We start from the raw sequence: 25,170 nt of genomic DNA on the forward strand, positions 1-25,170 counted from the left end.
TACAGGAATCAACCAATGAATGTATAAATAAGTGGAACAACAAATATCTCTCTCTTTCTCTCCCCTCCCCATCTCTCCCCCTACGCCCTCTTTCTAAAGTCAATCAATAAATTAAAAAATTAAGAAATTTCTGATTTTAGAAATGCTGTTTTTTTAGATTAAAAAAAAGTGTGTGTTTTTAAATATTGATTTCAGAGAGAGGAAGGGAAAAGGAGAGAGAGAGAGAGAGAGAGAGAGAAACATCAATGATGGGAGAGAACATTAATTGGCTGCCTCCTGCACACCCCCCACTGGGGATTGAGCCTGCAACCTTACTGGGAATCGGGAATCGAACTGTGATCTCCTGGTTCACGGGTTGATGCTTAACTGCTGAGCCATACCTGCTGGGCTGTTTTTTTCAGATTTTTAGAAATTATGGTAAATATACATTACAAAATTTACCATTTTAACTATTTTTTTGTAATTCTCACCTAAAGATATGATTTTCATTGAGTCTAGAGAAGAGGAAGGGAGAGGGAGAGAGAGAGAGAAACATCAATTGCTCGTGAACGCCCTGACTGGGGATCAAACCCACAACCTGTGTATGTGTCCTGACCTAGAATTGAACCCATCACCTTTTGGTATATGGGATGACACTCCAACCAACTGAGCCATGCCAGCCAGGGCATCATTTTAACTTTTTTTTAAATCCTCACCTGAGGCTATTTTTTCCATTGATTTTTCAGAGAGAGTGGAAGGGAGGGAGGAGGCATTAAGAGAGAGAGAAACATCAATGTAAGAGAGACACATCAATTGGTTGCCTTCTACATGGGTCCTGACAAGGGTTTGGTTTGAGGGCTGACACTCTAACCACTGAGCCAGGGTGTCTTTTAACTTTTTTAAGTGTACAATTCAGTGGCATTAAGTGCCTTCATATTGTTGTGCACCCATCACCAATATCCATCTCCCGAACTTTTTCATCTTCCCAAACTGAAACTCTGTATCCAATTAAACAGTAACTCCTGATTGCCCCCTTTCTTGCAACCCCTGGTAACACTATCCCACTTTTTGTCTAGGAATTTGATTGTTCTAGGCACTTCATTTAAGTGGAATCATGTAATATTTGTCCTTTTGTGTCTAGATTATTTCACTTAGCATAATGTCTTTGAGGCTCATCCATTTTGTAACATGTATCTTTTTAAGGCTGAATAATATTCCATTGTATGTACATAACATCTTTTATTTATCCATTTGTCTGTCCCTGGACATATGGGTTGTTGCTCCTTTTGGCTAATAGGGAATAATGCTGCTATGAACATTGGTGTATAAATATCTGAGTCCCTACTTTCAGCTGTTTGGGCTTATACCCAGAAATGGAATTGCTAGATCACAAGTTGATTTTTTTGAGTAACTTGCCATACTATTTTCCATGGTGGCTGCACCATTTTATATTCCCACTAGCAATACACAAGGGTTCCAAGGAAAATATATGTTTTTTGATAGAATTCTAGGAACCTAAAAATTGTAAAGTAGAAAATACCAATCACTTCTAATCTTATGTTGAGATTAATACTATGACATTTAATTTATTATTAAAATTTTTAAACATTTTGTACATATTGTTTTGTAATGTGATTTAAAAACACATAATGCAAATATAGAATATAGACATACTATTACATAAATTGTATGTTGTAAATATTCTAATACCTGCATTGTATTTTGTTGTTTTGAAGTGACATTAAATAAATAATGTTTTATTGTTGAACTTTTATACTGTTTTTATTTTTAAAACATAAAAAAATTCTGCCTCGAGCATCTATGAATTGCAAGTTTTGTGTGCTCCTCTGATTATTTCTTTAAGATACAAATATCTTATAAACTATAAGTGGAGTTATTTCAAATGTCTTTAAAATATAAAAGAAAAACATCCATTTTACCTTTCCCAGACAGATACGCTTGGTATTTTGATCATTTGTTCCTGTAAACTTGACCAGATTCTACTGTGCTTATTAGTGATATCTTGCTATTTATTCGGTTAAGAAGTGGTGGCAGGGGTGCTGTGTATATAAAGTTTGCTAATACATACTAGTTCTAATAGTAGGGTGACAAGATTAGTTTTTTCAAACTTTAAAGAAGGGGCTTTCTTAAATATGAGACATGTCCCTCCCCTCTTCCCCCTCCCCTGCCTCCCCTCCCCCCCCCCCACACAACTTTATAATTTATTTCAATATAAACATAAAAAAATAGTGACATAGGTTTTGGCTTTGACTCATGCCTCCTTCTCATACCCCGAGGGTTAATAATAAATGGTCAAAATTTAAGTTATGTTAAATGCTAACCCAAGCAGTCTTTACTTAGAGATTAAAATGAGGGTTTAAGAGATGTCACGGAACCTCACAACTCAGTTCAGCATGATCATTTTGGGATTGCATATGTTATTTTACTTCAGACTTCAGCTTTATCAGTGGAGTATGACTTTAAAATAACTGAACAATGAAATAGGTAAATTTTATTTAAGTAGAGATGCTTATTTCAAATAACTGCTTCCATAATATGTACCCCTTTCAAAGAAATCTAACTTCTATTGTTCTATCCATTTGTTGAACTGTATCTGAACTGCCTCTTTGAGGTTGCCTTCAGGTAGTTTGTTACTTTGGATCTGACGGCTTCAGTGCTGGTAAATCACTTTCCTTTCAGTGTTAACTTCAGTTTGTGATATTGTTAGAAAATGTGCTGTTTCTGAAGAATGGCACCTCCCATGCATCAGCTGTAAGCCTAGAAACACTGCAGTGTGATCCCCACTCAGTTCAGTGTGCTCTTGAGATACCGTTGCCGTAATAAGCCCTGTGTACTTGCAATCCCTCTTCATTATTGATTAAAATCATATACTTGACTTTTCAATCACATTTCATATAGTAAAGTCTTGTATATGCCAGCATTGGAGATGATATAATTTTGGACAAAAAAATTAAAACACCCCGACTTACTACAACTAGCTGTACCTTTTAATATTTTTAGGCAATCATGATTTTGTCAAAGATACGGTATGACTTTGTACCATGGATTGACATTACATCTCTGTCAGGTAGGGTTTGATCAGAGAAGCAGAGCCACTCTGAGTGATATAAGGGATTATGTGATTGTGGGAAGTGTTAGGTTCTTTATGTATGTTTCCTATGTGTCTGGCACTGGGCCTGAAGTTGGCAGAGTCAGCCGTCAGGAAAAGAAGATGTGATGGGGAATGCAAAAATAAACTGCTACCTGTGAAGATGATCTTCTGTTTCTTACTAGAATCTGTATTAGTGTCTCATTGCCTCACATCTTCCAATTTGGATGCTGCAGAAGGCGTGTCAGAGAGCTGGTGTACTTCACATGAAGTTGCATGCAACTGGCTGAGGCTTCAGAGAAGCTGAAGAAGGTGAACCAATAGGACCTGGAGGAGCTGCAAACCCTGCTGTTTTCTAGCAGGAGGATGTCTAGCAGCAGCTGGAGTTGTGGGCACAGGTGCTGCCCCATGCCAATGAGGTCACCAGCCCTGACCTTGCAGTGACCTTCTTAAATATGGCAAATATGGCCACTGCATCACTTCCACCTTCCAAATCTTTGGCAGAGTTCTCTGCCCTAACCTAGATCTATGCAGGGAAAGAATTTTGGGAAATGTAGTTCTAGTTTAGCTAAGTTATTACAGTACAAAGCCACCAGACTTCACCCATTGCCTACAGGGTATCCATAGACTTCTCTTTTAACCTATACTAACAAAAGGGTAATATGCTAATTAGAACAGACGTCTTCCAGACGACCATCCGGATGACCTTCCTGACAAAGCCGGGCCCAAGCCCGGGAGAAACCGCCCGCCCCGCAGTCTTGGGCACCAGTGCCTGCAGCCCTGGAGAGGGAGAAAAGCTGCCCGCCCTGCAGTCCCCGGCGCCTGTGGCTGTGGCCTGGGCGAAGCCCCTCACCCATGGTCCCCTGCGGCTGTGGCCAGCCTGTGTGAAGCTGGCCCTGGTCCCGGGTGCCTGCAATCGGCCAGAGGGACGGAAGCCAGGGTCTGAGGTGCCTGTGGCTGGTTGGAGGAGGGAATCCTGGGTCCTGGGTGTGGGGCCGAGGTAGAGGCGGTTAGGGGTGATCAGGCAGGCAGGCAGAGTGGTTGGGGCGATCAGGCAGGCAGGCTAGCAGTTAGGGGCAATCAGGCAGGCAGGCAGGCAGGCAAGCAGTTAGGAGTCAGCGGTCCCAGATTGCGAGAGGCATGTCGATAGGATGTGCACTGACCACCAGGGGTCAGACGCTCAATGCGGAGCTGCCCCCTGGTGGTCAGTGCGCTCCCACAGGGGGAGTGTTGCTCAGCCAGCAGCCGGGCTCATGGCTGGCGAGCGCAGTGGTGGTGATGGGAGCCTCTCCCACCTCTGCAGCAGCGCTAAGGAGCAGTGAGCCAAGCAGTAAGGAGCAGCAAGCAGGCGGGCAGTAAGGAGCAAGCGGTCCCGGACTGTGAGAGGGTGCAGGCTGGGCTGAGGGGGCCCCCCCTCTTCCAGTGCACGAATTTTGTGCACTGGGCCTCTAGTATTCAAATAAGGGAAGTAGCAGAATGATGCTTCTGCTTAATGTGTCACCAACTATCCTGTACACAACCAGATACAAACTAATCTCTACAGAGCAGGGCACAAATTCTACTTATCTTTTGATGATGCTTATTCCTCTTTTTGATGAATCACATCCTCCTTGATAATCCTCCAGTGGTTCTCAACCTTCCTAATGCCACGAACCTTTAATACAGTTCTTCATGTTGTGGTGACCCTCAACCATAAAATTATTTTCGTTGCTACGTCATAACTGTAATTTTGCTACTGTTATGAATCGTAATGTAAATATCTGATATGCAGGATGTATTTTCGAACGATGCGACCCACAGGTTGAGAACTGCTGCACCTAAATCCTGAGATATGAAGTTAGCTACTATTGACACTTTTTTTCTTTTTGATGTTAAGAGGAATAGGAGAAGGGACAAAAACAACAACAAAAAGACCCCACCAACAAGAACGAAAAACCCAAACTTGGTTTATATACAAATACTAGGGGCCCAGTGAACGAATTTGTGTACCTTGAAAGGAACTGTGGGCCCTGAGGCTGTGGTGGGCACAGGGGCAGGTCTTGGCCCATCCTCTGTGCCCCCGCCCTGCCCCTCCCGCCATGGCCCCCAGTCCCCTGTCTGCCGGCAGCCCCCGCTCCTGCTGCCGCTCCCACGCTCTGACCTACACTCTGACAGCACCAGCCCCGCTTGCACCTGCTGATGTTGCGGAGCGATTGGGGCTGGTGCCCAGATTGCCCCTCAGGACCAGAGGAAGGTGGAGAAGCCCTCAGGGGTGATTGGGGCTGGCAGCCACTGCTTGCACCCACTGACAGCGCCTACCGATTGGGACCGGCACTGGGTGCTGACTGCGGCTATGGGTGGGGCTTGCGCCAGCATCAGGTGCAAGTGCCGGGCAGAACTGCAGCAGATGGGAGCAAAGAATTTTTAGTAACCACCGAGGTTCACCCTGATGTCAGTGACTGGAGCCCCGCCTTGGTCTGGTGTCCCCGCTCACCTGCTCCACCATCCCACTGTGGCCAACGCCCGCCATGTTCCGCACACACCCCATGGTGGTCAGCGAACGTCATAGCGACTGGTTGTTCAATTGTTCAGTTGTTCAGCCATTCGGTCTATTTGCATATTAGCCTTTTATTATATAGGATCAAAATAAGGAAGAAAGTCTTATAGGTATTGCAGTTCTTATTTCTTACTGCCAATGTTTGATGATTTCTGAGAAGTTATTTTCCTTTTCCCAATATACAATTGCCCTGATAAGTTTCTCTGGAGGATACTAGTGGAAAGATTTACTACATAAAGTTTTAGCTGTGTAGTAGAGTCCTTCCTCAAAGGGCCCCAACCTGCACTTTATTCAAGGGACTCTGGGTCTATAAATTGGCTCATTTCTGGGGATTGGATGAAGGATGGGGACTCTTGTGGTGATTCAAATCAGACTTATGTTTACCATAATCAGGGCTTTGTATTCTACCTATACAAATCTAATCATGTTTCCACCTCAGCAACATCATGACCAACTAGCCAATGCCAAAGACCTTTGAGAGTCAGACTGTTCTGATTGCTGCTGCTCTGTTGCCTATTATGGCAACCGCATCTACCTTTTCTTTGGTCATGAATTGCCAACATTTAGTCCCTGTATCTTAGAATCCATCATTCTCATTGATTCAGGTTGTCTAGTTTAAAGGCAGTACTTCCCACTGTCATTCCTGACTTGCAGAGAACAGCCACTCTAGAGCTCTTCAGGGATGCTAAGGCTCCCCTCATGACTATTTCTCATGATCTTGGTGAAGGGAGTATCCTCTGGATCCTGTTGCGGGTACAGCAAGAGAGTGGATGATCAATTTACCTGATAATCCACTCTAGCACTCCCATCTCCCCAAGCCTCTGGATCCCTCCTGTATAGTATACCCAGGAAGTTCTGTCCCTTCAACTTCATTGGGATTTACACTTAAGTTGTTCCATCCAACTTTCTTCTATTCATCTTTGGGGCCCGGTTTCTGGCTACCAACTAAATAAATTATTACAGCTACTCCTGGGCACTATTTTAGCACACTAATTCCAGAATTTCTTACCGAGTCCATACTAGTAAGTTAAGCTTTATTTAATATTATTTTCTATCCACCCTGATTTAATACCCTTAGGATCTCTTCCCATATTTATTCTCTAGGTTTCTGGTGATATATATTGGCAAATGCAACTCTGGTGTGTTTTGTGTCTTCTCATGGGTTGCACTTTCAATACCTCAGCCTCTAGGGCAGCAGTTCTCAACCTGTGGGTCGTGACCCCTTTGGGGGTCGAACAACCCTTTCACAGGGGTCGCCTAAAACCATCGGAAAACACATATATAATTACATATTGTTTTTGTGATTAATCACTATGCTTTAATTATGTATAATTTGTAACAATGAAAATACATCTGCATATCAGATATTTACATTATGATTCATAACAGTAGCAAAATTACAGTTATGAAGTAGCAACGAAAATAATGCTATGGTTGGGGGTCACCACAACACGAGGAACTGTATAAAGGTTCACGGCATTAGGAAGGTTGAGAACCACTGATCTAGGGTGTCCTGGGTATTGAAGCACTAGAGGTGGTGGGGGGAGATCCTTAGAGAGATGAGCAATCCTTTGCAAAACAACCACCTCAGGAAAGACCATTAAAGGCATTCAGGCAGGAGAAAGCTGTTTCAGAAAGGGAAGGGCAAAAGAGACTTGTCAGATTTAGTGCTCAAGGTCCCCTGTTTTCATTGCAATCAGCCCAGATGTTCCCATCCCAGTGACACTTCGTCTTTAACTTTAATACGAGTCCCTGCAAAGTTAGGAATTCAATTTACATTGTATTACAGCCATCTGCAGGTTTAGACTTAGGGTTGGTGTTCAGTAATCTTGACCCTGTAGCAACTTTGAGGCCCTGCATTTCTCTCCCCAAGTTCTCCAGCATACTTCAAAGCAACCAGTTGTTGCCATTATTTTCACCAAAATGTTCTGTGTCAGGATACACTTGGCCATCCAAGTATTAAGTAGGACACCAGTATAATTACGTGTGACACTTAATTATACTGGTGTCTATATATTAGAATTTAAATAACTTTGTCTACTGCATACCATGGAATACCATTGCCCCTTTTATCACTGCAAACAAAGGACATCAGTATCTTTAAATCTAATCAGATCAGAGGCCCAATTTCAGGTGGCCCAGAAGCAATTCAGAGAACCCACCCTTAAGTTTCTGTTCATCTGGAACAGCACTGGGTGTTGGCTAGGTTTCAATCAGATATAAGGGATTTCTTATAGGGACTAGTTCCTGCATAATCACTGGAGCTGGTTATGCAGTCCCCTGCTGGACCTGAAGTCAGTAGTGCCAGCATTAGGGATGGGAAGTTAGATGTGAAGTGTGGGTGGGTAAAGATCAGCTGAAACCCACAAGGACTATGTGCAACCCTCCTGTTTCTCACTGGGAATCATGTTGGTGTGTCACTGCCTACAAGGATCTGACTTCATGGATGCTGGTGCCTTGCTGAAGATCTGGTGTACTTGCTACGGCAAGTTGCACATGAAGTTGGTCAAGGATTCAGAGAAGCTGTGGGCCAAGCTACTGCCCTGGGGAGGTTCATCAGGGCCTGGAGGAACTGGCTCTGCCCCATGCCAACAAGGTGAGGCAGAAGATCCATGACGACATGAGAGAGCTGCAACAGCATTTGACCTTATGTCAACCATCTGAATGTAAATTGACCTGCTCTCTTTTCCACCCTCCAAATCTCATGCAGAGTTCACTTGTGGCCAATCCTAACCCAGAATCCTACAGGGAAGGGAATTCTGGCAGTTGGTACAATACAAAGTCACCACAACATTCGATTTTAAATAACCATAAGACTTTATCTCATGAAAAGGCATTAAAAATGAACACTGAATAATGCAGACAGATGTTTTGGACACATCTTTAAATTTTTTACAGCTTCCATTGATATGGTATCAAAAGGAATCTCACTTTGACTTTGTCTGATTAGAATCATACATTAAGGCTTCTTTATAAATTAACTAGAGGCCTGGTGCACAAAAATTTGTGCACTCGGCGGCGGGGCGGGGGGGGGGGGGGGGCCCAGCCCGGCCTGTGCCCTCTCACAGTCTGGGACCACTCGGGAGATAATGACCTGCTGGCTTAGGCCTGCTTCTGGGTGGCAGAGGGCAGGCCCAATCCCTAGGTGCAGCCCCTGGTCAGGCTCAGCAGGGCCGATTGGGGAGTTGGGGCGCCGCCCCGTAATGCACAGAGCAGGGCGGATCAGGAGGTTGCGATGCCACCCTCAGTCACGCTCAGGGTAGGGCCAATTGGGGGGTTGGGGCACCGCCCCCTGTCACACTCAAGGCAGGGTCGATGGGGAGGTTGCGGCGCCACCCCCTGTCACGCACAGAGCAGGGCCAATCAGGGGGTTGGGGCGCTGCTCCCTGTCATGCACAGAGCAGGGCCCATCAGGGGTGTTGGGGCTCCATACCCTGTCACGCACAGAGCAGGGCTGATCAGGGAGTTGAGGAGCTCCCCGCTGTCACTCACAGAGTAGGGCCGATAGGGGAGTTGGGGCACTGCCCCCTGTCACACACACAGCAGGGCGGATAAGGGGGTTGGGGCGCTGCACCCTGTCACACTCAGGGCAGGGCCAATGGGGAGGTTATGGCTCTACCCTGTCACACACAGAGCAAGGCCCGTGGAGGGGGGTTGCGGCGCCACCCTCTATCACCCACAGAGCAGGGCCTATCAGGGGGTTGGGGCGCCGCCACTGTCACACTCGGAGCAGGGCCGATGGAGAGGTTATGGCTCTACCCTGTCACACACAGAGCAGGGCCGGTGGGGGGGGGGGGGGTTGGTGCGCCACACCCTGTCACACACAGAGCAGGGCCCGTGGGGAGGGGGGGTTGGGGCGCCGCACCCTGTCACACACAGAGCAGGGCCGATCAGGGGGTTGGTGCGCTGCACCCTGTCAAACACAGAGCCACAGGGCAATCAGGGGATTGGGGAGCTCCCCCCTATCAGGCACAGAGCAGGGCAGATAGGGAGGTTGTGGCCCCACCCCCTGTAACACACAGAGCTGCAGGGCGATCAGGGGGTTTGGGCGCTGCCCCCTGTCACGCTGATCCCGGTGCCAGGAGGCATATTACCCTTTTACTATATAGAATAGAGGCCTGGTGCACGGGTAGGGGCCGGCTGGTTTGCCCGGAAGGGTGTCCTGGATCAGGGTGGGGGTCCCCACTGGGGTGCCTGGCCAGTCTGGGTGAGGGGCTGAGGGCTGTTTTCCGGAAGCGAGTGACTGAAGCTCCCAACCGCTCCTTTTTTTCTTTTTCTTTTTTTTTCATTCTGGGCCAGCTTTAGCTCTGGCTCTAGCTCTGAGGCTTCCGCTGCTGAAAACAGGTATCTGGTTTGTTTGCGTTCTATAATCGAAACAATGTATAACTCCAGCTCTGAGATCCCGGCTGGCTGAAAGCTGGTTTCTGGGGTTTTGTTTAGCTTCTATATTTGTTACAATGTTTCTTAGAGTTGCAGCTCAGAGGCCAGCAAGTCAGGCGGGGAACGTTGGAGTCTGCAGTCACTGGAGCAAGGAAGCCTCCCTGCTCGCTTCCAGCTGCCTGGCTGCCAGCCGCCATCTTGGCTGACAGTTAATTTGCATAAGGATACGCTGATTAGCCAATGGGAAGGGTAGCTAATTACCATGTTTCTCTTTTATTAGTGTAGAAGATTAATGATGGAGTTGTAATGTTAATTTTAATAGTACATGATTTTTTTTTACTTGTTACATCATCTTGTTTATAATTATTGAATCCTTATCATGCCACTATATGAGCCTAAATGTGAATGTTTTTGTGGAATAATAGCTAAGAAGTTAGGGGACTACTTTTATTTTTTATTTATTTATTTATTTTTTTAAAATATATTTTATTGATTTTTTACAGAGAGGAAGGGAGAGAGATAGAGAGTTAGAAACATCGATGAGAGAGACATCGATCAGCTGCCTCCTGCACATCTCCTACCAGGGATGTGCCCGCAACCCAGGTACATGCCCTTGACCGGAATCGAACCTGGGACCTTTCAGTCCGCAGGCCGACGCTCTATCCACTGAGCCAAACCGGTTTCGGCGGGGACTACTTTTAAATAGCTTGTGTTTGCTTCATAGTTGGGTCACTTGATTTAGGAGATTGTTGGGCCACTGCTCTACAACATAATTAAAATAGATGCCATTTGTAAATGCTTAACTTGTACCAGGTACTGTGTCAAGAACCTTCAATATGTTATCTCACTTAATTCTGTACAATAGTGCTATGAAACCTTGGCTTTATCCCCATTTTACAGATGGGGAAATTGAGGCTCAGTTAAGTACCTTGCCTGAGGTCACTCAGCAGGTAAGAGGAGGACCTGAGATTTACTACTAAGTCAGGTCTGTGCGACTCCAAAACAATATTCTTAACCACACTGCAGAATTTATAAGCTTGTCTGTGATTTCGATGGTGAGAAATATTAAAAAATTATTAGGGAAACCCAAAATTGTAATTGACTGTCTTGTCATTGTATCTTTTTTCCTCCCTCATAGCTCTAACTGAGGAATTGGATTCGGTGAACAACGAGCTACATGCAGTAGACATTCAAATTCAGGAACTTCTGGAGAGGCAACAAGAGCTTACTCAGAAAAAAAACATCCTAACAAGCAGAATAAAGCAGTGTTTGGAGGATTCTGATGCTGGGGGAAGCAATGAATGTGATTCTTCACCTGCCTCTTGGAATAAAGAAGGTTTATTCTTTTTTTATTTGCTAGTTTTTTTTTCTTCTTTCTTTAAACTGGAGTCAAATGACTGTATCAGGGTCAGTGCTTTCCAGTACATTAAGAGGTGAAACTGGCCATTCCTTAAGTGGCGTGGGAGCTTAGAGGCAGACTGTTCTTTACCCATGTTCTGTAGTCTTTTAAAATTAAGCTTTTAGGCCCTAGCCGGTTTGGCTCAGTGGATAGAGCATCGACCTGCAGACTGAAGGGTCCCAGGTTCGATTCCGGCCAAAGGCACATGTCCGGGTTGTGGGCTCGATCCCCAGTAGTGGGTGTGCAGGAGGCAGCCGATCAATGATTCTCATCATTTATGTTTCTATCTCCCTCTCCCTTCCTCTCTGAAATCAATAAAGAAATATATTTAAAAAAATGTAAAACAAATAAAATTAAGCTTTTATTATTCAGACTATTATTTTTTTCCAAATATGGTTAACAACATTAATGTTAACAACATGAATCAATGCTTGGAAAAGTGAGATATTTATTTTAACTAAATTTTCTGAATTTTCACTAGACAAAATTAAACGATTAAGAAAAGAATTCAAACTTTTTGCCAAAGTCTAGTTCATTTCCCTGTTCTACTGAACAAACCTTTTTTGATTTAAGTTCCTTCAGAGCATCGTATGTATCACTAATTTTTGTGGGAGACAGAGAAAGTCAAATACTACATGATTTCACTTATATGTGGAATCTAAAAATTAAAAAAAAAACAGAAACAGACTTATAAATGCAGAGAACAGAGGGTTGCCAGAAGGGACAGTGATTGGGGGAATGGGTGAAAAAGGTGAAGGGATTAAGTAGTACAAATTGGCAGTTACAAAATAGTCATGTGAGTGTAAAGCACGGCATAGAGAATATTAATAATATTGTAATAACTGTATGGTGTCAAGTGGTTACTAGACTTAAGGGGGATCACTTTGTAAGTTATATAAATGTCTCACCACTGTACTGTACACCTGAAACTAATATATTATTGAATGTCAACTGTAATTGAAAAGTAAATAAACATCGGTGAACAACCCAAAAAAATAATAAAAGGAATACTATAACTTGAGAAGGAATTGCAGTGCTTTTGTGGGCCTTGTTTTTTAGTGATTCACTTGTAAACAAGATATTTACACCAAAAATTCCAGATAATGGTTAACTTTGTTCATGATATTTGAGTATTTTATGATACTTTGAATTCCTTGGTTGACTTTCAGGTGGTTTTTCAAATATCTTCTTTTGTGTAAGTTAATTCTCAACTGGCAAATGCTTTGATTTTTTCCTGATATACTAGTTTTTTTTTCTGAGGTACGATTTCTTACTGTATATCATTAAATTTGCTTTTGCTTTAGTTTTGTGACTTAAACTAATCTCAAAATTGTTCTTATGAAAGTTAAATTGTCCATAGTATTAAAAATCTTATATATATTTATCTGATCCTGCTCTTATAAAAGCAGCTATGCACATGTGTCTCCTTATAGTCCTAAACAATCTAATATATTTAGCTTATTTTTCTCTTTCTAGATTTTCCATGGTCTGATAAAGTTAAAGATGTTCTGCAAAATGTCTTTAAACTGGAGAAGTTCAGACTGCTTCAGCTTGAAACTATTAATGTAACAATGTCTGGAAAGGATGTATTTCTTGTTATGCCTACAGGAGGTGGAAAGAGCTTATGCTACCAGTTACCAGCATTATGTTCAGATGGTATGTATTAATAAAGAGTGATTTTAAATTGAAGAAATGTTATTTCTCTTTAAAGTATATACTTTAAAATATATTTTTATTGATTTTAGAGAAAGGAAAGGAGAGGAAGAGAGAGAGAAACATTGATTGGTTGCCTCCCCTACGCACCCTGACCAGGACCGAACCCACAACTTGGGTATTTGCCCTGATGGAGAATCGAACCAGGGCCTTTTGATGCTCTGTTGCTCAACCAACTGTGCCACACTGGCCAGGGCTCTCTTAATATATTTTTAAGTATTCAAAAAAATAGTTAAACAGGACTACCCTCTTTCTGCGGTTATTTTAAGGAACAAACTATAGGAACATAAGGTCATATGTTTTTAACAATGTAGAATAGCTCTTATAGCTGTCAACACTTTCAGTTATAAGAGAAACAAGATTTATTGCCAGAACTTCATTTAGTCAATACACTGTTCACTGATTTCCATTCAGAATAAATTAATCCGGTGCAGGAAGTGGATGAATACCCATGAAACATTTTCAATTCTATAGATTGCTATGGTTTTTATGGGGAGGTGGGCAGCTTTGGAATAACTTTTCCCTGATGTAACTGGATAGTGTTTTATATTATTTTACTGAGATTACCAATACTGATTGTTAAAAATGATAGTGAATTCAAAATTCAAAATGATAATATCAATCTTTATGTTTGTAGGACTGAATAAGGGAAGAGATTTCTGTTTAATCTTAAATTTTCTTATTTGGCTTAGGATCATTTATTCGTATCTCCCTCCTATATTAATGAGGATAAGAAATAGATAGTATAATGCTAAAGTTGCATTGAAAATTAGTCTGAATTAATGGGTAGTGCCCACAGGTTATGGTAAAGAAGGTGACAATTTAGCAATTGTTCTGGTGGTGGTATAAAATTGAAAGTCGATTTTTCTTTTTCAGGTTTTACACTTGTGATTTGCCCATTGATTTCTCTTATGGAAGACCAATTAATGGTTTTAAAACAATTAGAAATTTCAGCTACTATGTTAAATGCTTCTAGTTCTAAGGTATGGTTCTGTATTATTTGTTTATTGTGTTATAAGTCTTCACTGAAGTAGGGGCCTTAACTACAATTGAGTTGCTTATAAAATTAAAACTGATTACTACTTATATCAGGAGTTGTAAACTACTGCTAATGGGCCATTTCTGGCCCGTTTCCTATTTTGTATGGTTTGTGGGTTAAGATAGATTTTTATATTTTTAAATGGTTAAGAGAAAAATAATACATTTTGTGAAGTGTGAAAATACTATGAGATTTAGATTTTAGTGTCCATAAATAAAGTTTTATTGGAACATAACCATGCTCACTCATTTATACTTACGCTGCCAGAAGTTGTAGTATTTTATTTTTGCATTTGCCCATTTCTGAGGAGATAGCCTTATGTTTGCTCCCCTAAGATTTCTGGGACATTTAGGACCAGTTGAAATGTTTAATACACTTTGTCTGTGTCTTAACAAAATTAGGACTATCTCAAGGAATTAACACACTGCTTTCTGGGATGATGAAAGCAGTTTTGATTTTCTCTTTCTATCACATTCAGCATTGTTTCTTTATACTTCTTTGAGTCCTAATCAAATGAGAAGGAAAATTATGACATCTACTGGGCAAAATTTTATATAAAATAGTAACAAAGCACTAAGAACCTAATAACTTATCTCTTAAGATTTATTATTGTTATATATAACATAAATATATATTTCACATTATAAAATTTTAATTAAATGAATAAGATAGTTTATAAAACCTAAAAAAGAGATTATGAGTAGATATGACAGCATCATTAAAGCAGTTAATTAAGAATAAATTATGTTCACAGAGATAGGCAGTGTTACAAATGTAATGTTAAGATTAATAAAAAACACACCTTTGTAGTCATAGTTACTACAAACAATTTAGAATTATGCCGTCATAGAATAAATGCTTATTTGAGTATCTTGACATTCATTTCTTATTCTTTTTTTGTCAAATGAGATTATGCTTTTATCAACAGTTTGGGTGTAAGTAAATACCTAAAATTCTATTTACACAACTGCCATGAAGTTTAGTACTGGGGCATGGTTCCCATTTTAATGAACTAAATATCTGCTGTTAAACAGCCCCAGACTTTTGCTTTTGAGTAATGAACATCTTTTACCACTTAGTATTGCAGTCTGCTAGCTTAGTTCTACTATCGTGTCTATTTTTCCTTTCAATAGGAGCATGTGAAATGGGTTCATGCTGAAATGGTAAATAAAAACTCCAAGCTAAAGCTAATTTATGTGACTCCAGAGAAAATTGCAAAAAGCAAAATGTTTATGTCAAGACTAGAGAAAGCCTATGAAGCAAGGAGATTTACCCGAATAGCTGTGGATGAAGTTCACTGCTGTAGTCACTGGGGTCATGATTTCAGACCCGGTATGTATGTGGTAGCTGGAAAACTTGATACTGGGGACTATTTGCTTACTCAGCTTTACATGATGGAAAATTCCTGCTTCCATTAAAATGATCCTCTTGGGTAGTTATTACTCCTTTTCTTTTGCCTTAATATAAGGAGAGTCAAGAGGCAAAATCTTTCTCTTTACTCCCTCTAAGGTAGTATTTAGTTTAATTGTCTTTGTCCTTTAAAACATATGTCTGTTAGCAAAAATACTGTTCTACCTTTAGCCATAAAGATTTACTGACCTCTAGGTTCTTCTTCACATCTATTGAGGAATTTGCATCTGCTTCAGAGTTGTCTTTAGTTGTCATTCTGAGTGTCGTTAGCTTCCACTTCAGGACCTATATTCAACTAACTCCTCAGGGAAAGTTCCATGGGATAGCTTAATAACCCTTTTTTTTTTATTCCTGCAACTTAATCCTACAGTCATAGCCTAAAGCAGATTATTCAGACTTGTTTTATGTAAAAAAATATTAAATTAAAAAATCTTGCTTTATGATTTCAACCTCTTTTCCGCCTGAACCTACTTTCACACTCATATGGACCCCTGGGTTCCTGCGTTTATTGGATCACACTTCCTCCTTCTCCACTCTATTCAGAGGTCACCAGTGACCCTGTTTCCCACTGGCTAAATCCAGTGGTCTCATCCTTATTCCTCTTCCCATTTAACTTCAATAGCATTTTATACTGTTCACCTCCCACCTTGCCACTTCCTTTTCTTTTGGTTAATATGTGACTTTTTTATTTTGTTCTTTTCCATTCTTACCTCCTTCATTCTTCTTCCTTTGCCACCTCCTTCGATATTAGTGTTCCCTTTGGTTCTGATCTATTTTCACCTTTTCTTATACTTCCCCAAGGATAGTAGACTCATAGCCTGAAGATCATTCTCTACCTTCAGAAATATTGGAAGCACAGGTATTTTTTTTTTTAATTTGATTTAAATGCTTCAGGCAGTATATATACTGTGCTTTCTACTAAGAGCCCTGCTATCTTAACCAGACTACTCCACAGAGTAAATTGTAAAATACTGTTTTATTATAGCTTGGTAGTGTAGTTTGAAATTCAGAAGTGTGATACTTCCAACTTTGTTCTTTCTCAAGATTGCTTTGGCTACTGAGGGTCTTTTGTTGTTCTAAATAAATTTTAGGATTATTTGTTCTAAGTTTTGTGAAAAAAATGCCCTTTGTATTTTGATAAGGGTTTGCATTGACTTTGTAGCTCTCTTAGGGTAGTAGTTTCATTTTGACAATATTAATTATCCGATCCATTAGTATAGTATATATTTCCATTTGTGTTCTAATTTGGAGGCCTTTTATTTCTTTTTCTTGCCTAATTGCTCTGGCTAGGACTTCCAATACTATCTATAATAATAAAAGTGTAATATACTAATTAGACTGGACATCCTTCCAGACATCCTTCCAGACGACCTTCTGGATGAAGTCGGGGCTGCAAGGCAAGCCTGGGTCCGGGTGCCTGCCGGAAGCCGGAGGGAAACCCAGGTTCCGGGTGCCAGAAGGAAGCCGGTGCCAGCAGCCGGGGGGGAAGGAAGGCCTACTCTTGCACGAATTTTGTGCATTGGGCTTCTAGTGTTGAATAAAAGTGGAGAAGTGGGCATCCTTACCTTGTTCATGGTTTTAGAGGGAAAACTTTTCAGTTCTAACTTGCAACCATAGAGGAATATAGTTCCCTACTTACTGGCCTTGACGATAGATCCAAGCATCACGTCACCCTGTGATTTAGCCTCACTGAACTGCGTGCTGTTTATCTCAGCCTCTCAAGTCATTCATGCCAGTGTGTGTGCTGTTTCCTCTGCCTGATGTCTTCCTCCTCCCTTCCTAGGAACTCTGCTTATTCTTCAAGACCCAATTCAATTGTTAGCTCCTGGAAGCCTTCACAACTTCGCAAATGGTTACTTTCTCCTCTGTAGTTTCATAGTCCTTAGCATTTAGCAATTTCTTTTTCACTTTTTTTCAAATAATTTACATATTTAAGGACAACTTATCTAGTGATGTAGGTGTGTATGACAAGTTTGAGCCCAGAATGGTTCCCCTGAAAGAGGTTATATAAAAAGCAGTGCCCTCACCAAGCTTTTTCTGGTCTGAACTTGCCACTCTTGGATGCTTCTGGTGATAGAAGGGTTTAGGCCAGTGGTCGGCAAACTCATTAGTCAACAGAGCCAAATATCAACAGTACAACGATTGAAATTTCTTTTGAGAGCTAAATTTTTTAAACTTAAACTATATAGGTAGGTATATTGTTACTGACTTAATTAGGGTACTCCTAAGGCTTAGGAAGAGCCACACTCAAGGGGCCAAAGAGCCGCATGTGGCTCGCGAGCCACAGTTTGCAGATCACGAATTTAGGCTGATGGCCTCTTTTATCTCTTGTCAGTTGTAATAGACTCAAATACTATGGCTACTCCCACTGCCTCTTAAATCCCCTGTTCACCAGGTGTAGACCAGTGCATAGCTTACTAGAAACGTTAGGTATTTCCTCTCTTCAACAGGGAGTCCATCTGTGGCCAAGAACAGTGTTTTCAAAGAATCAACTAAAAGTATAGGAAAGCCCGCCTATTCAAAAAGACTAGGCTGCACCTGCAGATTTACTGAGATTGCTAGCTATGGCAATCAAAGTACAGCAATTCTTGGTTCTCTCCATCATGTTAAGAGGCTTAATTTACTCTGTTCCTTAAAGGACAGAAAGAGGGCCACTTTGTATTTTTTTTTTCCAGATTATAAGGCACTTGGTATCTTAAAGCGCCAGTTCCCTAACACAGCACTGATTGGGCTGACTGCGACCGCAACCAGTCATGTTTTGAAGGATGCTCAAAAAATACTGTGTGTTGAGAAGTGTTTTACTTTTACAGCTTCTTTTAATCGGCCAAATCTTTATTATGAGGTATGTAACTTCTGTGAAGGGTTGTAGCAGAGAGGTTACCTTTTCATTATGCTTACCAGTATTTACAGAGTAACAGTGAACTATATTTAAAAAGCTTTTAAAATCAGGAGGTACTTATACGATTCATTAATTAATGCCTTCTTCTGATATCTCTTGTGCTGCATATTCTTTGTTAGTTTAAGTAGATGTTGCCTTGTTAAATTTATGTATATTTTTTCTTGTGCAAGGGTGGAAAAAGCGCATAGATGGACACCAAGGATCCTAATGACATCCTATTAAAATTAATTACGAAATAATACAAAATTAGTATTCCATTAAAGATTTTCTAATCCCCCTATTTAGATTATATTTGATATATAACTTTGAAAGTTAAATAACCTAACCTAGTTTTTTTTCTTTTTTAGTTCTTTTAAGAATAGACAATATTTTTCTGAGTTTTCATTGAATAGTTATTCTATGGTTTATGTTTTTATAAAAGTAGCACTAGAAAATAAAGTCTCCATCTTTACAAGTTATTCACTGCTTCTGTGCCTCCTTATCGCTGGTAAAATAAAAAATAATGATGAAGAAGAAGTTAGGAGGTGGTGGGGTGAGGCAGATGGGGTGAGTGAAAGAATAATAGGAAAAAACACAGTGTTCATGAAAGAATCACACCTTGAAAGATGTAAGTAAGTGACTACTTGGTGCTCATTACGTTACTTTTTAATAAGTTAGCTTTTTTTAGGTTCGTCAAAAGCCTTCAAACACTGAAGATTTTATTGAGGATATTGTAAAGGTCATTAATGGGAGATACAAAGGGCAATCAGGTAATAAAATAACAAACCAACTTTTTAGACAGAGAGAACTTTCAAAAAGTAATTCATATTATACTGATATACTGATAAATGATTAACACCAAAAAATATTAAGGTAATGCATGGCAGAGGATACTTGAACATGTTATGGTAAAATTAATTTGCTTGGCCATCTTAGAAACTGTATGTGGCATTTGCTAACTGTCTGATTTATTTTTGCTTATTTACACCTAATTGTTTTAAGGAATGGACCTAATTTCATAATGTTAATTTTCAGTAGCACATATTCAGTAAGTATACACTGTGTATAAGATAGAAGTAACCACTGATGATCTAAAGGGATGTAAAATGTAGTCCCTTATAGTAAAGGACATGTTGAAGAAATAAATAGAACATATTGAATGAGTTAATTATAGATGGAGTTCAGAGCATGTATAACTGTGTTTCAGGATTAATGAACAGGCAAGTATTACTGAAGCAAAGAGTTTGTATAAAAGCGGCATTTCAAAACTGTTCTATAGATTTTCAGGAGATATGAATGGGTACCCCAGGTAAAGTGAGTTCCAGGGTCAAATAAGTTTGAAAAAGGCTGCAACTAGCTATTTATCTCTCCTGAGAGTCATGGGGTGTATCTGTTTTGACCAGCCCTACAAACAAAGAGAGAAACTTAACTTAGTTTAATGCATTGCTCCCCAAACTCATTTGCACCTGGAACTTTTTTCACAGAACACTTGCTAACCTCTTATGGAGCTGTGAGGCATCAGTTTGAGAAATACTCTGTAGTGGGAAATAAAGTTGGAGAGAGGAAAGAGGCAATGAGATCCAACACCTGTGGCTCAGGGCTCATGTCTGCTGGTGATCAAATCGTGAATTATACCAAAAAAATCAATATGTGTCGGGGCCTTGAAATTTTTCATAAATTATTTTCCCCTGTATTACCAGTAATCACTATCTTGAGTGTTAAAAATTCTCTTCCAGGATTATAAATCTAACAATTGGACATATTTTACTACAGGAATCATTTATTGCTTTTCTCAGAAGGACTCTGAGCAAGTTACAGGTAGTTTACAGAAATTGGGAATTCGTGCAGGTGCATACCATGCCAATATGGAACCAGAAGATAAGACCAAGGTTCACAGAAGATGGTCAGCCAATGAAATTCAGGTTAGGTATATATCTTCAATAGAAACCTAATTCACCTTTAAGAGTATCTTCGCTTGACTTAATTAACATGAAATGTTAAAACATTTTAGGTAGTAGTGGCAACGGTTGCATTTGGTATGGGAATTGATAAGCCAGATGTGAGATTTGTTATTCATCATTCAATGAGTAAATCTATGGAAAATTATTACCAGGAGAGTGGACGTGCAGGTATGTATAACTCAAATCCAGAGTCATTTTTAAAAAAAGCTTTTCCAGAAAACACACTATAAGTGATGTTTAATAATTCTATATTTTTAATCTTTATTGGCTACTATTCTTAGAATAACATGTCTTTTTCACAGTTTAATCTTATTTGCCAATGGAGAAATTTTACATATGTATGTTCTATTAGAGTGTTATGAATTATTTCTTCAGTTTCCTAAGATAATTTGATATCCATCTTTGTCTCCTGAGTTTTTAATTAGTGGTTTCAACTCTGTAACTTAAGTAACTGGATTACTTAGGGACACATTATTTTTTAATTCTCACCTGAGGATACATTTTCATTGATTTAGAGAAGAAGTGGGAGAAAAACATCAGTGTGAGAGAGAAACATAGATGGGTTGCCTCCTGTATGCGCCCGGCCAGGGATTGAACCCACAACCTTTTGGTGTACAGGGTGATGTTCCAGCCACCCAGCCAGAGCTGGATACATTTTTAAATTACGAAAGCTGAGCCCTGACCGGTTTGGCTCAGTGTATAGATCAGTGGTCGGCAAACCGCGGCTCGTGAGCCACATGTGGCTCTTTGGCCCCTTGAGTGTGGCTCTTCCACAAAATACCACGTGCAGGCGTGCACGTACAGTGCAATTGAAACTTCGAGGCCCATGCGCAGACGTCGGTTTTCGGCCTGGGCGAGTCTATTTTGAAGTGGCGTTAGAAGAAGTGGGGGTATGTTCACTGAGGTCGACCCCTCAGATTAAGGACGTTTTTAGCAAAGGCCCGTTTAGGAGTACCCTAATTAAGTTAATAACAATGTACCTACCTATATATTTTAAGTTTAAAAAATTTGGCTCTCAAAAGAAATTTCAATCGTTGTACTGTTGATATTTGGCTCTGTTGACTAATGAGTTTGCCAACCACTGGTATAGATCATCAGCCTGCGGACTGAATGGTCCCAGGTTCGATTCTAGTCAAGGGCATGTACCTTGGTTGCTGGCATATCCCCAGTAGGGGGTGTGCAGGAGGCAGCTGATTGATGTTTCTTTCTCATTGATGTTTCTAACTCTCTATCCCTCTCCCTTCCTCTCTGTAAAAAATCAAGAAAATATATTTTAAAAAAAATAAAGTTGAATGTTAGTAAGTTTTCTAGTCATTTATAAGAAATTTGAACCCTGGCTGGTTTGGCTCAGTGGACGGAGATTTGGCCTGCAGACTGAAGGGTTCCAGGTTTGATTCCAGTCAAGGGCACATACCCGGGTGTGGGCTCAGTCCCCAGTGGGCCGTGCGGGAGGCAGCCGATCAATGATTCTCTCTCATCAATGTTTCTGTCTCTCTCCCTCTCCCTTCCTCTCTGAAATCAATAAAAATATATTAACAAAATAATAATAAATAAATAAATTTGAGGGCAGTTGTTACAAATTAACTTTCACTTTTTGTCTGAAATTTATAGGTATATTATACTTAGACAATGAAGCATAGCCAGCTGATTTTGCATATATTATTTTTGCTTGCTTTGAATTTTTAAAGTAATTATGCAATCTCAAGATCTTTCCTACTACAGGTAGAGATGACACGAAAGCGGACTGTATTTTGTACTATGGCTTTGGAGACATATTCAGAATCAGTTCAATGGTGGTGATGGAGAATGTGGGGCAACAAAAGCTTTATGAGATGGTGTCATACTGTCAAAACATAAGCAAGTAAGCCACATGTCTTTTCATAACTTTTGTCAGTTAGAGACAAACACAATGTGAAAGTATATGATGTTCCTTTGAGTACTTAGGAAAGTCAGTAAATACATTGGTAAAACATCAAGTGCAAACATGTAAAAGTAGTGTATGAAGTGTAAGAACAAGTACATGAATCTGCAGGATCTGCCTTAATCCAAGAAAAGATATTCTCTCTCTGAGATAATTCTCCAAAACTCTGTTTTACTGAAGAGTCTGATAGAGATAGTGAGTTCAAGCTTTTTTTCCCCTCCAGTACTGGTGTATAGCTTTAATAATTATGTACAGGTGTATAAGAGGAGTTTTGAGAGTTGAGCTCAGTAACACATACCAACCATCCTACCAGCTGATGGATTAATGAAATAATTGAGAGCAGGGTCCAGTTTCTTCTTAAGAAATAAATTTTAATCTATTTAGGGTAGATTTAATTAGACCATATAGCTCCCTGATGGCTTTTCTGTCTTAGTCATCTTTGTACTCTTATTACCCATCACATAAAAATGACTCATAATTTTTATGTAAGCAGTAACCAGACAGTGACAGAAAATGGTATTTCTTTCCTATAGATGCTACAATAATCTAGTTAAAGAAATGAGAAAAAGAACATTTTTCTTAAATGTCCAGTATATATATAAACCCCATGAAGTATATTTTGGGGTTTAGACTCAAATGAATACTATAAAGCACAAGAAACTGCTATCAGGAAGATTTTTTTAATAGTAAAATATTGAATCTCAAAATGAATCTCAGACAACGTCTTAAAAGCAATGTTTATCAAGTACGTATGGAAAAAATTATATGTGGTGGGCAAAGTCCCCACAGATATCCACATCCAAATCCCAGCAACCTGTGAGTATGTTACCTTACATGGCAAAAGGGAATAAGGTTACAGATAGAATTAGGGTTGCTAATCAGCTGACCTTAAAATAGGGAGACTAACTTGGATTATTTGGGTGGGCCCAGTATAATCACAAAGGTCCTTGAATTTGGAAGGAGGCAGAGAGGGGGAAGGGGTCAGAGTGATATGATGTGAAGACTCAACCCAGTGTGCTTGACTTTAAAGATGAAGGAAAGGGGGCCATGAGCCAAGGAATGCAGGCAGTCTCTAGAAACTGGAAAAGGCAAAAAAACAGATTCTGTCCTCTAGCGCCTCCAGAAGAGATACAGCCCTGCTTACACCTTGATTTTAACCCAGCAGGATCCACGTCAAACTTCTAACCTATAGAAATGTAACATAATAAACACGTTGTTTTAAGACTGAGTTTGTGGTAATGATATGGCAGCAATAGGACTTATACAAGATATAATTCTGTATTTTGAAATAAGGATTCTTAAAACATTATTAGATCACTTAATGTGTATCTCTAAATGTGTTGGCAGATGTCGCCGTGTATTGATAGCTCAACATTTTGATGAAGTATGGAACTCAGAAGCGTGCAACAAAATGTGTGATAATTGCTGCAAAGACATTTGTGAGTTCATTGTTTTTTGAACCTTTATAGGCTAATATATATACACACACACACATACATACATACTAGAGGCCCGATGCATGGAATTTGTGCAAGGGGCTTGGCCCTTATAGCCGTGGTGGCTGCCTCGGCCCTCACAGCCCTGGCTTCGTCCAGAAGGTCATCTGTTCTAATTAGCATATTACACTTTTATTATTATAGATGGGTAGGACTACATGAGGGCAGTATTTGATTTAAAAATAGATTTAAAAGATTAAACAACGTGTGAATAGAATTTGCCAGATTCAAAAGTAACAACATGGTTTTGAAACAAAGGCAAATAAAAGGAAAAGCCATATTGTGTGTATATATTTTATGTTGCTATTACTGAAGGCATGTGAAATTTTTAAGAAATGAAGGAAATAAATTGTCTGAATAGAAATGCTATTTATATAAGAAAAGGCTAATCTCATGATAATCTCTAATACTTTATAGTAACTGATTTAGGGAAAAAAAGTTTTAAAACTATACTAGTATTTTAACTTTATTTCATTCTGTGTTTGGGGGTTGTATTCGAAGAGCTGGACTAACCAGTTCCTGAGTTCTGATGCCTTGGTGGATGAAGGTCATTAGTATTTTAAGTTTACACCTAGAGAAACTTGTTTATTAGAGCATGTTTTGCTGACCAAATTAATAAGAGTCTGATATATAAAACAGACTAATAATTGGGGATATCTGTTCAGGACATTCTTGTCTCTGTATCAGACTAGCTGTGAAGCCATACTAGTTTTCAGGAAATTGCTTAATGAGCACACAGGTAAATAGGCAGAATAGACTGACTTTCCTATAAACACCTCTCAGTATCTGCATCATCATGTCTGGCAAATACTCTTTGGTTCCAGAGCACACCCAAAGGCCTTCTGATACTAGGTTATTTTCTTTACATCACTGTAAATCTCAGTGTTTTAAAGAACTTACAACTTAGGTTAGTGCCAGACTTGGGGAATAGCCTAGTTTTAATTCAGAACATATTAATAAACCAGTGTGTAGGGTGGCCCACAATGGTGACTTGTTATGAAACCAGTTTAACCACTTAGGATAGACTATCTTTGCCCTAATTTCTAAATCCCAATTGTCTGTAACTATGCCTCTTTGATTATAGCATTTGAAAGAAAGAATGTAACAGCCTACTGCAGAGATCTAATCAAAATCCTGCAGCAGGCAGAGGAAATGAATGAAAAGCTCACTCCACTGAAACTGATTGATTCTTGGATGGGAAAGGGAGCAGCAAAATTGAGAGTAGCAGGTGTTGTTCCTCCCACACTCCCTCGTGAAGACCTGGAGAAAATTATTGCGCACTTTCTTCTACAGCAGTATCTTAAGTATATACCAACCCCCTTCTTGTCCTTTCATGTTGTCTTTATAAT

The 25,170-nt window shown here is 40.1% G+C and overlaps 1 protein-coding gene across 1 annotated transcript in view; it reads left to right on the top strand.

Annotated features, from left to right (window-relative positions):
* Nucleotides 1–25,170, top strand: part of RECQL (RecQ like helicase) — a 30,504-nt gene that overhangs the window by 2,892 nt on the left and 2,442 nt on the right. Inside the window, exons 3-13 of the mRNA XM_070410601.1 lie at nt 11,143–11,340; nt 12,880–13,059; nt 13,993–14,099; nt 15,289–15,487; nt 18,241–18,407; nt 19,132–19,213; nt 20,217–20,365; nt 20,455–20,572; nt 22,127–22,265; nt 23,673–23,764; nt 24,906–25,125. Coding sequence (XP_070266702.1) covers nt 11,143–11,340; nt 12,880–13,059; nt 13,993–14,099; nt 15,289–15,487; nt 18,241–18,407; nt 19,132–19,213; nt 20,217–20,365; nt 20,455–20,572; nt 22,127–22,265; nt 23,673–23,764; nt 24,906–25,125 — 1,651 coding nt within the window. The remainder of the gene's footprint in view (nt 1–11,142; nt 11,341–12,879; nt 13,060–13,992; nt 14,100–15,288; nt 15,488–18,240; nt 18,408–19,131; nt 19,214–20,216; nt 20,366–20,454; nt 20,573–22,126; nt 22,266–23,672; nt 23,765–24,905; nt 25,126–25,170) is intronic.

This window comes from Myotis yumanensis, unplaced genomic scaffold, assembly GCF_028538775.1.
Source record: "Myotis yumanensis isolate MYYU_CA2020_CCGP unplaced genomic scaffold, mMyoYum1.0.hap1 SCAF_3, whole genome shotgun sequence".
NCBI classification, from domain to species: Eukaryota; Metazoa; Chordata; class Mammalia; order Chiroptera; family Vespertilionidae; genus Myotis; species Myotis yumanensis.